Here is a 16224-nt window from a genome sequence, read left to right as displayed (position 1 = left end):
AAAGAATAAATCAAACAGGATGGCTGTGTTCTCAGTCTCAGTGCTTTTAAGCTTTTCCTAGTTTATGTATTAAAAACAGCTGCGCATGGGTTTTTTAGGTTGCGTTTACATTGTTCCTTAAGTTTCCATGACGGATGAGAGGAACAGGTCTGTGAAATGGAACATTTTGATGTGCTGCTCTTTATGTTACTTTTGTTTTTTAAAATATGGCATTGCATCTTAATATTGATCAATTGTGCTTAAAATCCAGGTTAAGCAAAAACACAAACATTTGGGATGGGTATTTGTATTCTTCGAAAACAGAATCATCCTCCGGAACAATAAAAAAAACCTGATTTCCTGTTGTTCAACACAGTAATATAAAAAAAATCTCAGACTATCATTCAAATAAAAAGGAAATCAGTGCTTAACCCAAAATAGGCTGAATATGTAATTATCAGCTTCTCATACGTGACTGGCACCCACAGAGTATTTGGAAAAGAGGTCAGCACAGAGGATTGGTCAAAGGTCATAAGTGATAACAGGGAAGGTTGTGCAGAGCAGAGAGAGTGGGACTGTTCTTTGCTCATCATGGGTTCATCTGCTGCAGCTCTGATATTCTGCTCCCTGATATGGTCAGGTAAGAACTCAGGTTTTAATCAGACAGAAAAAAAAGCTTTATTTTGTTTTAGCATGGACTCCACAAAAGTTACTGTCCTTTCACAGCTACTGTTTAGTTTTTTGTGTGTGCTTTTCCCCCCTAAAATCTTAGTTGAAAGAAATTGCGCCATTGACAAAAAAGTTAGGATTCAAACTTTGTAACAAGTGATTATTTCAACCATTTTGGGATGCATTTTAATTGTGTTTCAGCGCATTGCACAACATTTTACAAAGACAAATACTTTATAGAAGGTTAGAGAGGGAAAAAAAACAAGATCATTAGAAATTAAAGACACATCTTTGTTTTTATGCTCAACAAAGAAGTTGTTTTCATCACCTTTGAACTGGTCTGGAGACAAGTTATTTCAAAATCAGAGCAAATCATAATTATTTGGTCTGATAAAGCATCTATGGAATTTCCTGTTTTTGAAATTTTTTTCTTTGGTTTAAACTGATACTTAGTCACCATGCGTCACATTATGATCTATTTGCTTTGGGGTTGTTGTTTGTTTACTCTTGGTTTCATCCAGGCCTGTTTAAAGGTTCACAAAGTTGATTTGGTCTTGCGTTCATTCTCACAAGTGACAGCTCTGTGTCGCTCTTTCACCGCCAGTGGCGACTCAGGCTCCCGTCGTCACCGTGGAGCCTCGGACCGCCACCATCCGCCAGGGAGAGTCTGTCAGCTACAGGTGCCAAGTGAAGAGCAGCGTCCAGCCTGTTCGGCTGGAGTGGAGAAAAGGCAATAATCAAGCGCTGGAAGGTCAGGAGTAATGACACTTCAACACTGTTTGTAATATACAACCAATATCTGAGCTGTTCCTTTTCCACCCAGACAATGTAAAGATTGGCCCTGATGGGTCTGTGCTGACGGTTGCAAATGCTCGACCCGGAAACCATGGCCAGTACCGCTGTGTGGCCATCAGCACTGCTGGTCGCAGCTTTGGCAATGCTGTGCTGAATGTCAAATGTGAGTTGTGTCTTTATACCTCAGATTGGGAGAAAGGAGCCACCCTAAATTCAAATAAAGTGGACCAAATTTCTTATGAAAAGAGATGTTAGATTTTTAGTAAGAAGCCAACCTCCATCCGGTTTACATTTTCCAAATCTGTTAAGTTTGTTCACATCCTTTTATCTTCCACAATGTTGTTGCAAAGCATACTGTCCACAGCGCTGTTAAATATTATGTTAAAATTTAGTTTGGCAATGAGCTTTAAATATTTATGGTATACTGTAGCAAGTATCAGCTACTTCAAATGACTTTAATCTCCATTACTCACCAGCAAAATCAAGTGAGTCTCATGACTTGTCAATAAAATTAGTCTTATTAAAAGATACAATTCTCTTCTTGTCCTGCTTTTCATATTAAATGCTCAAAATAACCTAGCTACAACAACAATTTTGGGGGTTCATCCGGGATTTGAACATCTGGCACAGTGGTCTTAAACTCAAATCCTTGAGGGCCGATGTCTTTCATGTTCTAGATGTGACCCTTGCCCATCACACCTGAATCAAATGGCAGGTATGATAAAGCAGAGACTGATCTAAATGTAGCAGGCAACACCAGCCCTCAAGGACTAGAGTTTGAGACCTCTGCAGCTCATGCCAGACAACACATACAGCTGATGGTCCCAGGGTAAAAACAACACAGATACAGTTTTTGTGACAGCAAGTCAGAGTTTGACCTTATGGTATTATATATTACACAGACAACAAGTGACTGATAATAAGAGCAAAAACATACATGTCACATTTTTCTAAGTGCCCTGTAGGAATAATGTTCACAGCAGGTATTAAAAAGTTGGATTTAGAAATGTCTGATGTGATTTTAAAGACAGTACAGTCAATGCTGAATAGCATAGCCTGGTTTTGTAAGATGTAGATAGTCCCTAAGATTTTTTTTCCACTTTCAATGTTATATTGACTTCTGCCTCCGTGGTAAGATGAGCCTGTTATGACTGAGTTAGTTTACTCCTTCATACATCAATGTCTTACTTATGCGTTAACTCCCTCTCTGTAAACAAACCATGGTACATCAATCACTAATACTTTTTAAAATGCTCAGATATGATAATCTAATTAAGTTGAATATTGCTCTTGGACAACTGTGTATTTTCTATTTCTATTTAAAATCATTTTGATTCATATTTTGGTAAGTTGATTTGTATAAAAGAAAAAAGATTAAGATAATACCGAAATAACTATTAGATCCCTCGCACTGATGAATGATATTTACTGGAGCCATAAAACCTTTTTCTTCACAGTAGATTGGGGAGAGTATTGGGCCAAAATGAGCAAATTGTCACTGGTTAGCAAAGGGTTGTTCCAAACATTCCCCTGATGGGTACAAAATGAACCACAGCTACTATGAGACACAATTTTGTACCAAAATAATCTGGATAAGAGAAGACCAAGACAAGGATGAAATAGCAAACAGGTGAAACAACCAGCCCCCCCCCCCCACACACACACACACACAAACACACACACATTCCATGCTCCGCCCTTGAACAAAACCAATGTTACCCAAAATACTGTGAGCGAGTTCCTATAAGGAAGGAACCAATCTTTAGAACTTGAGTTTTTATGTCGCCCCCTTGGGAAATCCGTAGATTGGCGTATTGATGCATCTCCATATCTCTCTCAGATCCTCCTAAAGTACAGCTGACACCTGCAGGGCCCCTGCAGGTCAGGACAGGGGCTGCCGTGACAGTGGAGTGTGGTGCCACTGGTAGGCCACGGCCCACGGTAACCTGGAAGCGCAGAGGCTCCACCCTTCACCTGGTAACTCAGGAGATAAATGACGTCCACACTATAAAGGTGAAACATAAACGTAAAGACGAGGGCCCGCTTGAATCCCTTTTATACATTTCAGATAAGTGGAACCAAATGTTTGACTGTTTTCTCAGTGGCCTTCGGCACGCCCAGAGGACTCGGGAGTGTACGTCTGCCAAGCCGACAACAACGTTGGGAAATCAGAGGCTGCGGTGGAGCTCACGGTGGTGGGTCCCCCTGGTGCACCAGTGGCTTCAGTGAACATTGAAGAGATGAGAGCGGTTGAGGGACAAACCGTTACAATGGAGTGTAAAGCTACAGGTAAGATGTCTACAAACCCTGTTTTGGCTCTGAAAAGAAACGACGTGAAAAAAAAATAAAAAATCCAGTTATGATCCTGCTTCTTTAATGTGTTTTTTTTCCCTCCAGGCTCCCCTCCCCCAGTCATAACCTGGTCCAAGCTACGGGCACCGCTGCCATGGAAGCACACGGTGGCTGACGGAGTTCTGACGCTGACGGGCGTGGGGCGCCAAGACTCGGGACAGTACATCTGCAACGCAACCAACACACTTGGCTACAGCGAGGCATACACAGAGATGGAGGTGGACTGTGAGTAGCTGCATGACGGCTGTGCTTGCTGTTAGTAATTTTGATGAGGGATCCAGAATATATCGTGAATATTATAATTTCAGCGACAAATTAATATCATAACGGGCTGTTTTGGAGCACAATAATTACCGGCTAATGTATTGCAAGTATTATAAATACACATTTTTGCATGGCAATAGGATATTCAGCCTGTTGGACTCAGTCTCCCTTCAGCAGACACTTGCACATGACAAATGACGACGTCCAAGAATCTAAAAGTCACATGGGGGGGGGGGGGGGGCAGTTGAAAAATAGATGGGTGAGGAAAATGGGATTTATTGCAATTGACATTATCATTGCAATATTCACCAATAACCCATTGAAATTTTCTAATATTGAGAACACCAAATTTAAATTCTTATCTTGTAATCCTGAGATAGAACAATTACATTGTTACAATAAAATGAGCTTGAATATCAGATACTGGGATATCTATAACTCATTATCTCCAAATAAATTAATTCCTAAATATGTCAACCCTCCTCAGTCACGTTAATATTAAGTAGCGGTTCAGAGCCTATTAAGTGAGTTTTTTCTTTAAAGGTTATAAGCAATAGATAACTGTAGGTGTCCTCATTAAGTATGAAGTAGTTGGTCCCAAAGGTTGAAGCTGACAGCTAGTTTAATGAGGGACTAACAACAAAGCAGACTTGCAATTTTAAAACAACCCCGATTTCAAAAAAAGATTATAGTGGTTTTGGTAACTGGTAGTTTCTGAAGAATTGCACTGCCGTCATGTTTGCATCAGTAGGTTATTTATGTAGAAGCCATAGATACTAAATGGCAAACGGGAACTGGAGCCAGTGCACCTGATATGATCTCCCTGTGTGACACATACAGAGAATGCAATATGTGAAGCATTTTCAGGTAAAGTAACTGGTACGTAGTAAGTCAATGTAAATATTAATAAAGTAGCCCTCAGTTAAAATGCTATAATGGTTCTACTTTTTGCATAGCTTTACTTTTATGTCAGACAGTAACAATAACCAAAAATGCTCTACTTACACTCGTGTTTCTCACAGGAAAATCAATAGTGGTGCACCCTCGCCTGTCTGCTTTTCCTGTGTAAATAATCCTTGACTTTAGTCTAACTAAATACAGCGCTGTGCATTTGTTAAAAACAAATGGAGCTTCCTTCCACTTCTACAACGTCACTTTAAGATGGCAAAAATTCCCTTTGGTTTTTGCCCTTCTAGCTATTGGTGGTTAAAGTCCCCAAGGCCAAATAATTTTAATTTAGACAAACTTAAAGCCCTAAGTAAGTAATCTAATCCTACCCCAAACCACTTCAAAAACCTTGAACTATCCCTATGATGGTTTTGTTCCACATGCAGCTCCTCCATACGCCACCTGCCTGCCTGACCAGGTGCGGCTCCAGCCTGGAAACCCTCTGCTAATCCAATGCCTCGCCCACGGCACTCATCCAATCCAGTTCACCTGGAGCCGGGTGGGAAGAGGCAATTTACCCGCCCAAGCAGAAACCACAAGGGATGGCAAGCTAATGATAGCCAGCGTTAAACAGGCCGACAGTGGAACCTACAAATGTGTGGCCACCAACTACATTGGTTCGAGTGAGGCCACGGCGAAAGTCATCATAAAAGGTGAGCTGGCCTTTTGAAGATATTCAAAATTAATCAGTTTGCTTTGTAATATTTCAAACCTACTAATTTTCAACATTTTGTTTTGTTATTTCAGCCTAAACAAGCATGGACACGCAAGTTTCCCATTGGCATTAAAATGTATGCAGCAAAAATGATATTGAATATATCCATGTACTGTGGAGAATGAAAGCCAACGTTTTTTTTTTTTATAATTATTGTAATCCTCATCCAACAATTACATCTGTTAGATTTTTATTCTTGGGGACGAAAGCTGAAAGAAATAATTCAGTTTAAACATTTAACTGTCTATGTATCTGTTTTTCCTTCAGATTGTTTGACCCAAGAAAAGACTCTGACCAAACAAGTTTGAAATCCTATTTAAAAGCTTCTGTGTTATAAAGTAAAATAAATTGAGACTAAATAAAAATATACTGTTTAAATTATATATATTTTTTTTCCGAAGCAAGTTTATTCTTCAGACTAACAAGTAATGGTTGGATTGAAATGACAATGGCTAAAATGTTGCTAAAGATGTGCTGTGGAAAAGTACTTGCCCCCTTTACAGATGCTTTTTTTTTGTCATACTTAAATGTTTCAGCTCAAAGGTATTTAAACAGGCCTGTGACTCATTTCTCAGGAAATCTCTCCATGTTCCATGACTCCATGACTTCTGAAAAATTTGTCTGCGGGGCGAAAATTTTGGAACCTCTTGGAAAATGTACCTGAATTTAAGCAATCCTGCAACAAACAGTCGCCTAAAATTCCTCCAAAGTGGCTAAAAACACTGACTGCCAATCATCACAAATACTCGATGGAAATTGTTCCAACTAAGGGTGCCATAACCAGTTAAAACGTATATTTTTTTCATTTATGGCAGGTCGTTATGAATAGTTTTTCCATTAATGAATAAAAGCTTAATTTGAAATCTGCATTTTTCATTTATGCAAATTATCTCTCGCTGGTGTAAACATTTCAATGTGACAAAAAAGAACAAAAAAGAAAACCTCAAGCAAAAGTAACCTGTAAAAACTTACACAGTACTACATGTGAGGTTATTTAAAAAAAACAAAAGAAAGAAACTGCAGTACATACTACCAGTATATATATATATATATATATATATATATATATATATATATATATATATATATATATATATATATATATATATATATATATAAAATATTTTGAAGTTTACAGTTGTACACTGTTTACTGTGGATAATATTTTTAGCCTCTTTAGTATAAAGGACGCAAAAAAAGAAGTTATGCAGCAAACATTTACAGGAAAAATGTACCAAACAAATACAAAAAGCAAAACATAACTATTCCTTTTTATTCTGGAGGTTGTGGAACAATATGTCTGACCTGGTTTGAATAAGAAGTATAGAAACAGACAAATGTTTACTTCTCTTGGCTGTAAACAAGTGGGATGATTTTTTTTTTACTTAACTCTAGCAGTGGAAATACAAACAACAGTCCGGGGGTGGGTGAGAAAGTTAAAGGTAGTTGGGTTCAGGAGGGGTAAAGGTTCAGGGTAGTATGACAAAAGCGTGCCTGTAAGAAAAAAACAACAAAAACAACACAGAAATGACAGAAAATGAAATTAATCATGTGGAAATAAGTGAAATGTTAATAACATATTAGAAAGGGACAAGCAATTTTATTGGTTTCTGAATAATTCTTTTGATTGGTGAAAAAAAGGAATTTGCAAGGTTGTACATGTACATACCCACAAGCTCGGATCCAGGAGAGCCTGGGTTTTCAGGACATGGCGTAAATAAACCGTGTAGAAATGTTTCGAAGAAACAAAACACATAGGTAACAGAAGGTTCAGATGAATATAATGAGTAAATATTGATGAATGCATTGTCTGCTCTGAGTTCAAAATGCTGTTAAAATTGTTTTACGTATCAGGACAACAAAAATGGTTAACTGGGTTTTATAATTATTTGAATATAACCTCAGGAGTGTAGTGTCATTTCTTATCAGATCAAAATATTGTCAAAATGCAAATGGAAACAGGAGTTAGAAGGTAAAATAACAGCCAGGAGCAGAAAACCAAATTTATCTGATTAGCTGATCATTGCTTTGAGTGACTGGAAAAGTGCCATATGAGTTCAGTCCATTTATCATTTGCCATTAGGTTTCTGTGGCATGTTGCTCGTGAGCATAAAGGTGTGTTAACAGAATGTCAAACTAGAAAAGCATCAGGAATGACCTTAGAAAAGCAGCTGCTACTTAAGAGTCCAGACAGAGGTGTAAGGCGATTCCCAATTTTGAGTGCATTATTCTACAGAAACAAAGTGTTCCAACAAGTTTCCTAACTTTCCAGGAATGGACGTCCCAACAAATTCAATCCAAGGTCAGATTGTGCTCAGAGGAATTGTATAAAAAGAAAAAAAAACTTTCTCAGACTCTACAGGCTTAATGGTAAATGTTCTACAACATTAAGCAACAAGCAGAAAAAGACTGAATGGGTGAAGCACTTTTTTTTAAAATTGTTGGCATGAAAAATAATCTTTTCTTTAAAGCCTGGAGAGTTGCATCTGCGTGAGCCAAAAGACCAAAACACTTTCATTCTGGCAGACGAGACCAAAGTAGAGATGGCTCCCCGAAATGCCCCCAAAAAATGTGCTGAAAACCAAAAATAGGACAAGCACCTCAATACAAGGCTGTCTGTCCCGGTGACAAAACCTAAAACTAACTTATCTTAAATTAAAGACAACAACGCTGCAGAGAAATGATTTCAGACCCACCAGGCTATCTGCAGAAAAAATGGTAAAAAAAGAGAGAGCGAAAAGGATCACGATGTTGCAACAGCTCACTCAAAGTCCAGACCTCAACCTGACTGAACTGCTGTCATTGGACCTTGATGAACTGGAGCGTTGCTTTCAAGAGGAGTGGGCCAAAACCTCTCAGCAAATACAGATGAGACAGATGAAATCTCATGGTAAACGATTAGGTGGACCAAGCTGCTAACAATTTACACAAAAGGTGTCTTTTTTTGGTCATGTGAGGTTAGATTTCAATAATTTTAGAACCTGTTAAAGACCTTTTTTTTTTTTTTTTAATGTCATGATACAGAAAATCCCAGATCTAAAAAAGGATGCATATTCTCTTTAATGTGACTTTATATCACAAATAATAACCATGGTGGTTTTTACTCCTTTCTTTTTGGGGCAAAATATTACTGAAAGTGTCTTGATTCTTGCTTTTTTTTAAAATGAACATGCATCACACACTCCTTCGTGCCTTTTAAAGTCTCCTTTGGTCATCAAACTACCTAAAACTGAGCTAAAATCCGAGCGTTACTCAGTCTTTAACCACAAGGTGGCAGTATGCGGCTGCCACTTGCATTCTCACATGTCCCTGAAGCCATTTAAGTAATCTGAGCTGCTGTTACACGCTTAATAAATGGAGGGACAGATGCAACGGACAGATGAGGTATAATTTTCCAGACGACTTGATGTAATGCTAACATTTACAAAAGACAGAGCGCTTTCAGTGGACTAAAACAGCTGTCTGTCTACATGGGGATTATATCCGCCCACTGTACAAAGTTTTATTTGACCAGACCTAACATGTTGCAACATGCAGGCCTCCACCGGTTCAGCTGCCGGAAGTAGCTCTGCTTATATTAGGTGTAAGGTGAATGTTTGGGTTTCATAATCACAGCAAAACCTGGAACTTCTGCCAGAACGCAGACTTTATCAGCTGCGGGTGGTGGTGGCCTCCCTTATAAAAGCCTCAGGGGATGTACCCTTTCCACTGTCTCCATCTTTACAAGCACTTCAAAACTAGAGAGGAAACATCTGCCCTCTATCACCTTTAAGCCACCCACTCACTTCACAGAGTGACTGGGGGGGGCTGGACGGCTGATAGTGAAAGAAAAATACAGGAGAGGGATGTATTATGCAGTGCTATTCAAATGTCTTGAATAATCTGCCATTTATTGTTTGTTTTTTAAAAAGTGGTTCTTGACAATAGTGTGCTTTGGCAAAGCCTTTGTATTCCTTAAGCTTTCCACTATTTGTCACTTTACTTTGGTTAAGCTGGTGTTGTGCTTTATAAATTAAATAGATTTAGATTAAAAGTGGAAGGCACTATTACCTAGTTAGTTTCAAAGTGTGGTGTGCAGTTGTGTTTGCCCCCTTCTACTTTGTAGAACCACCTTTCACAGCAGCTATGGCTTCTGGGTCACGTCTTTGTCAGGTTTGTACACCTATAGACTAAAATGTTGGCCCGTTCTTCAAGCAAAATAACTCAAGCTAAGTCAGGATGAATGGACTGCTTCAACAAACTTACTATTTTCCATCTTGCCTCAGACTTTTATACGGATTTAGGTCTGGACTTTGACTAAACCTGGGTCATCCAGGCCAGGTGCCATACAGGTTTTCGGTGCGTAATTATTCCATCATGCAAGTTTATAGCACCTTATCTTTCATCTTTTTGGACTTTAAGTAACAGGGCCTACAGACTCCCGTCCCAAGACTTGTTAAATTTTAGTGTTTCTCGTGTCAGAACAGAAAGGGGGAAGAAAGCTTTTAGGTTTTCTGCTCCAACAGCGTGGAACAGTTTGCAGTTGGAGCTTAAACTTAGAACACTAGTATCTCTGAATGTATTTAAAAACATGATAGATCACATTATGTTTAAGTTGCAGAAGTGAAATTGTTTTACTTGAGTCATTTACAAATGTTTTATTGTAAAATTATGTTTATTGTGACTATGTGTTGTAATTGACTCTTTGTATGCTGCCACTCTTGGCCAGGTCTCTCTTGTAAAAGAGATCTTTTGATCTCAATGGGACAAACCTGGTTAAATAAAGGATTCAAATAGCAGAAACTGCAAATGAATCCTTCCTTTGGTTCAGGTGTGTTGACGCAGGGCAACATCCAAAACATGCAGGAACCCACTGACATTGAAACACCAGAGTATGCCTTGATTTAATTTTTTTTTATTGTAGCTCAATTAATGTTACTGATGGAAAGTGAACCTCATATAGTTTATCATTTAAGAGTTTATACCAGCATCGCCATGTTCTTAGCTCTAACCGTCCTCCCATCAACTCTGACCAGCTTCTTTGTTCCTATTAAAGAAAAGCATTCCCACAGCATGATGCTGCCACCACCGACTTTCACATCATGCACATCACCCTGCTGTTTTTAGGGTGATGAGCAATGTCGTATTTGGCTTTCTTTCAACAGCTGCTGTCATCTTGCCACTTATCCATAGATACCAGAGTTGTGATGTGTCTGTGGATCTTTTCAGCTCCTCCAGAGTTACAATGAGCTGTAGTTACCCTAGGGATAAATTCTGAGGGGGTTAGTAACTAGTTAACCTGACCAGCCAGATTGATAATGTGTAGCGCTCCTATCAATTCCAGTTGGGGAAAGCAGGGACATTCAGCAGAACTTTCCAAGCTGATCGAACGAGGCGACACCTAGTGCCCACCTACCAAAGGTTGGTTTTAGCCAATCACGGTGTCAAATGAAAATGTGAGCAGCGCATGTCACGAGAAAGTACAGGAAGGTGGTCAAGGCACTTCTTGTTGTCCATCTTTCAAAGGTGAAATTGAGTATTGTGACAAAACACATGTGATAGGAGTTCCTTGAGTGCCCTCCTGCCATGTTTAAGTTGGTTTGGCTGTGAGCTCAGCCGCTCTTGCTTTGCCTCAAACCATAGTGCAGCAACGTGATTGGCCCAACCGGGTGAGTTCTCGAAAATTTGAGACAGAAGTGGGACAAGATAAATTCTTTGAGAATGCACAAAAACCATGATAATTCTGCTTGCGGGCGATTAGTAACTGGTTACTCTTAGTCAAATTTATTTGAATATGTATACTTCTTAGAAAAACTTTAGGTGTAGTTTTATTGCACCATACTTTTAAAAAAATGTAATTGAGTAATGTTATTATGCAGTGTTGCTACTCTTACTAGAGTAAAAATTATTGGTACCCCTCTCACTTTGAGTAAACTCACTGAATATAGAACATAAACGTTTTAACCACAAATGCACACAGTTTATTACAGTATATTAATGGGAGACAAGCTTCACACAAGCTTCATTGTGTTAATGTTATATTTTTTTGTCTGTTGAGTCTGCTATGGCACTTGGACATCAAATAAATATAAAGTAAACAGTAGATGTTGTTGGCAGTACTTTCCACTGTTCTAACATACAGTATAATATTAGATTTTGAAAAGCGTTTCTTCTGCCTAAATTTGTTATTTTGTGATCATGTGATTTGTTTGTATTATGTTTTAAAAGTTCAATCTGTATACCAGAATTTGGACATAACTTTATATTTTTGTCCATCTGATTACATCATTTAAAATTTTCCAAATCAATAGTTATGATTAACAACTTAGTCCTTGAGTAGCTTAAAAAAATGCATGTTTAGTCTTGAGTAATTTCTTGAATGTCTGCTTTTTCCTTTTACTTGGTTAAAAATATGAGTCATGATGTGTGGGGTCACTGAAGGACCAAAGTGCAATCAGGAATGTAGAATAAGCATGGTGACGTGTTTTCATAACTAAATAGAAAAACATACAAGAGACACTACAGGGAGAGTACTACAAGATAATGGTAGTGGTAAAGGGAGGATTGAGCAGGGGGCACTGTGAATCGGTGAGCATATATACTGAGGGACAAGTGGCGAATGGCATTGCAAACAGGTGTGTCAGTCGTCAGACGAGGGGTGTGTCCAAAGTTAGGGGCTGCATCCTTCATAAGACCCGGTCTATAAGGTCCTACGAAGGATGAGGCCTCTGAGTTTGGACACACCCAGTACGAAGCAGCTGGGGCAGAAGGAGCACAGGGAGACTGAGGGAGAGAGACTAATTAACATGAATGGACCTGACCAGAGAAAAGTGTAACAGAGGTTTTTATCTAACAGAGATCTAACAGAAAATATAAAATACACTGGCAACAGGAATCAAGAAATAAGTAAGAAAAAAACTAAAAGGAATTAACTAAGCAAAGCAAAATTTAGCGTTACCTGGTCCTATTATTGCTTGAGTACATTTTCTGGGTACTCTACCCCCTCTCTGGATAAATATACAGAGGAGGGCTCTATTTACTAATTTGGTGACTACTAAAAGTAATTCTAGCAAGGATTTTATTTAGGGGTATGTATCATGTTCCTTCCACAACACAATTAGGCACTCCTTTGCATCAGTCTATCACATAATATCCATGTCGAATCATTGTCTCATGAGTTTGTCATATAGTGTAACATATGAAAAGGTTTGAGGGGTCCACCCCATTATAAAAGGGCTGCTTTTGCAAGGTACTACAGAGTAGATGGGGGCTGTAGGTTGGTGTATCTGAAATAGCTGTGAAATAAGTTTTTAAACATTCTTTGTCCTCAACCTGTCAATGTTCCTGATTTTTAAAGGTTACTACATGCAACATGCATTCCTGGTCAAGGGCTGAATAGTAATAGAGTCAGAAATGTACAGTAAATAAAAACCTTAAAAGAGCTTCAGAAAGTCTAGAGCGATATCAATAATAAAAAAAAAACTTTAAAGGATTAAAATAAAGCCAGCTTCCACTAAAGAAACAAAGGATGTCATCATAACACTTCTGCGCAAGCTAAAGCAGTTCCTTATATGAGTTTTTTTTAGTTTTTTTTTACTTCTCACTTCTCCAATGGAGCCTGGCGTAAACAAAACCATGTTTCCAGGTGACGTCTCGGTGACAAGATGTGCAGACACACTCAGACTGCTTGTCACACCTTTGCAAACATTGCACAAGTTTATTCAGTTGAAAGATTTACCAGCAGCGCCTGGTATTGCACAGAATAGGTTACTGAGGAGGCGAACAGACGACAACGCACGAGGAGGAGAGTAAAACACTTTCTCCTCCGATTATTTATAATCCCTAAGAACTGTTTCTGGTTTTAGACGAGGACCACCGACACATCCCAGCTTCATGAACACAGTCAAGTTGGTTCATTCAGGAAGGAGCCAGGGAGGTCGCAGCTTCCCCAGGAAGTGATACGTGGGGAAGATGAGAAGGTACGGGGGGGGAGCCAGGGGCCCTGCAAGTCTGTTGCCATGAGTTACCACCTGGTAAACTCGGGTAGGTTGTGTCAGGGCACTTTATCGGAACAAAAGTCAACTCGGAGGAAGGCAGGCCGATGTGCCGAGTTCCTGTTCCGCGTCGGCTGCGGAGCCGTGATGAATACCAGAGCAGAATATCTCGGCTCTGCCTGATCTCACATTGTGTCAGAGAAAATGTTCCCGTTCCAAACCTCGCGCAACAGGAAGCAGCAGCAATATGTTCGTCACTGTAATGTTCAAAAACCTTTTCATGTAAACGAAGTGAATTATTGGGAGAGGAAGGGTTGGCAATTCCTGCTTTTCCTGGGGAAAAAAATAAATAAAAAAATCCCTTCCCTGGAAGAAATTCATGCATGTATGTTCCTTGTTAGGGTTGGAAACACAATCCAAACACTCAACCTCTCATGAAAACTAGCTCTAACCATATAGCCACACCATGATAGTTTTATTGAGATGATCATTTGCCAAGCCACAGAACCTACTTCTGCATAATTTCTCAGCTTGTTGCTGTGCTTTCACAGCCTGGTTAATTCTGTTTATGGTCTTATCTATTTTAATCCCTGTTTGGAAAGCTGGCAGCTTTTTTCTTTTCCTTTCTTTTTTTTTTTACTTTAGGAAGCTAAATAAATCTTCAAATTCAGACGCATGTAACATTTCAGTATGGAAAAGTTTGAAGACTTAGAAAATGTCAATAATCATGCTAAAACTGGACATTAGGGGCCGAAACAAAAAAATGTGCAACACGAGCCCCAGGATCTAGACTATATCTTCAAATTTCACCAAAATATTGCGACTATTAAATAATAAACTGCCTAAAAATTTACTTTATAAGATTACAAGATAGTCTGACTCCTTTGAAGGAAATTATAACGTTAAAACCAAAGACGTCCACATTATAGAAAAAATATTCTATAAAAATTTTGAAAATTTAAGAAGAATAAGAAGCAGAAATATACATATCCAAGTCTGGAAGTCATAATGTCACCAGAATATCTATTTGAACATTGTTTTACAAAAAATATTATGTTGTAATGATTTTATACTTAAATTGTTAGTAATATCATAATAGTAACATCTTAAATTGTTGTTTGTTTCTATCTATTGCCATGTGTAGTGCAGTCCAGATGCAGCATGGTTGTTGTCGTTGACAGACAGGCTGTTCTCAGAACATCGAAAAACAGCTGATTTTTACATATAACCATCTCTCATCTCCATTCAGTGGAGCTCCTTTGGGATTAGGTGGAACAGGAGATTCTCACGTTGGCTGTACAGCCGACAAATCTGCAATATATCGACATGCTATCAAGTCGGTATGGAACCAAATCTCATAGGACACTGCGCCAACAACCCTCAGCACACCGTCCACAAAGCAAAAAATGATGGCCGCAGTATCATGCTGTGGGCATGCTTTTCTCCAGCAGGTCCAAGAAAGCGGCTCAGAGTTAACTTGAAGATGGATTTGGGTATTTATATGAATAAATAAATACATTTATGGTCAGATCTTGTGCCCCATTATGGTTTTAAGTCCAGCAACAATCCTCCTTCAACAAGCTCCATCACTTTGAAAGCAATCAAAAAAAAGAAAAAAAAGAAAACTAAAACTAAAAAAGTAAAACTTGGCATTTTAACGTGTAAACTTGAGAAACCCTGAAACTTCTTTAACATTTGTTGTACTTGCTGGTTACTTTTTTTCCAAAAAGAAATAAAAATTTGAAAGTGTGCACAGCTGCTGCAGCTTCAAGTGCAAGCCTCAGTATTGTGCTGCATCTGCTTTTTCGGTTCTCAGTTGAGACCGAGCTTGTAATTACACATGTTCTTATCACAGGGTCACAAGGGAAGCCGAGAAATGTGAAATGTCTGCTTGGGGGGGGTGTCACAGCATAAAGAATGAGTCCTCCGTGTCGTGTTGTGGCAATCTCTATTCATCTCACACGAGACGAGCCTAGCTTTTAAAAGTTTTATAGGGGAAACGAGCCAAAGATTGCTCTGATTAGCCGGGGCTGAAATGAGCGCTATGACATTATAAAATCAACTTGATATAAAGTAGATAAATGGATGCTGTTACTTTTGTTCACATGACCTAAAAAACAAACTCACTAACCACAGATAAAAGGCCTGTCCTCAGAATGTGTATTGAGCCAAATGTACAGATGCTTTCGCAACCCGATTCTTCTTCCTGTGCCAAAGAACAGCAGAAGAAAAAAAAAAAAAAAGAAAGAAAGCTTTTGACACCCTAGCAGATTGAATCGAGCACGCTGTCAGAATCCAAACTGCGGCTGTGGGCCTTATTGAAGCTCGGCACCTGTGGCGTCAGAAGAAAACCACAGAGTTTCAGAGCGGAGCTACGTATGCTTCAGGATAAAAATACATGGGTATAAAAGCAGTAGACTGTGAGAGGCACACAGCTTGTTGGAGGTTGACACAGTCCTATGCAACATTTACACATCTTCCCACTTGAACTAACTGCAAAACAATGGCTGTGCAATTATTCTTTATGTA

The 16224-nt window shown here is 38.9% G+C and overlaps 1 protein-coding gene across 2 annotated transcripts; it reads left to right on the top strand.

Moving 5' to 3' along the window:
- The first annotated feature begins 518 nt into the window (after nucleotides 1–518).
- On the top strand, nucleotides 519–6105 carry LOC105929277 (basement membrane-specific heparan sulfate proteoglycan core protein). Of its 2 annotated transcripts, XM_036137310.1 has the most exons (9): nucleotides 519–619; nucleotides 1253–1399; nucleotides 1472–1606; nucleotides 3284–3456; nucleotides 3546–3732; nucleotides 3841–4020; nucleotides 5394–5660; nucleotides 5755–5798; nucleotides 5990–6105. In XM_036137310.1, the coding sequence occupies exons 1-8, from the start codon at nucleotides 571–573 to the stop codon at nucleotides 5757–5759; spliced, it is 1143 nt and encodes a 380-aa protein (XP_035993203.1). In that variant the 5' UTR covers nucleotides 519–570; the 3' UTR covers nucleotides 5760–5798; nucleotides 5990–6105. The 2 variants fall into 2 exon arrangements, with proteins under 2 accessions (XP_035993203.1, XP_012722439.2); XM_012866985.3 differs by having other exon boundaries at nucleotides 5755–6105.
- The last annotated feature ends 10119 nt before the right edge of the window (nucleotides 6106–16224 follow it).

Source organism: Fundulus heteroclitus, chromosome 5, assembly GCF_011125445.2.
Source record: "Fundulus heteroclitus isolate FHET01 chromosome 5, MU-UCD_Fhet_4.1, whole genome shotgun sequence".
NCBI lineage: Eukaryota > Metazoa > Chordata > Actinopteri > Cyprinodontiformes > Fundulidae > Fundulus > Fundulus heteroclitus.
This window is presented reverse-complemented; position numbering and strand designations above follow the sequence as displayed.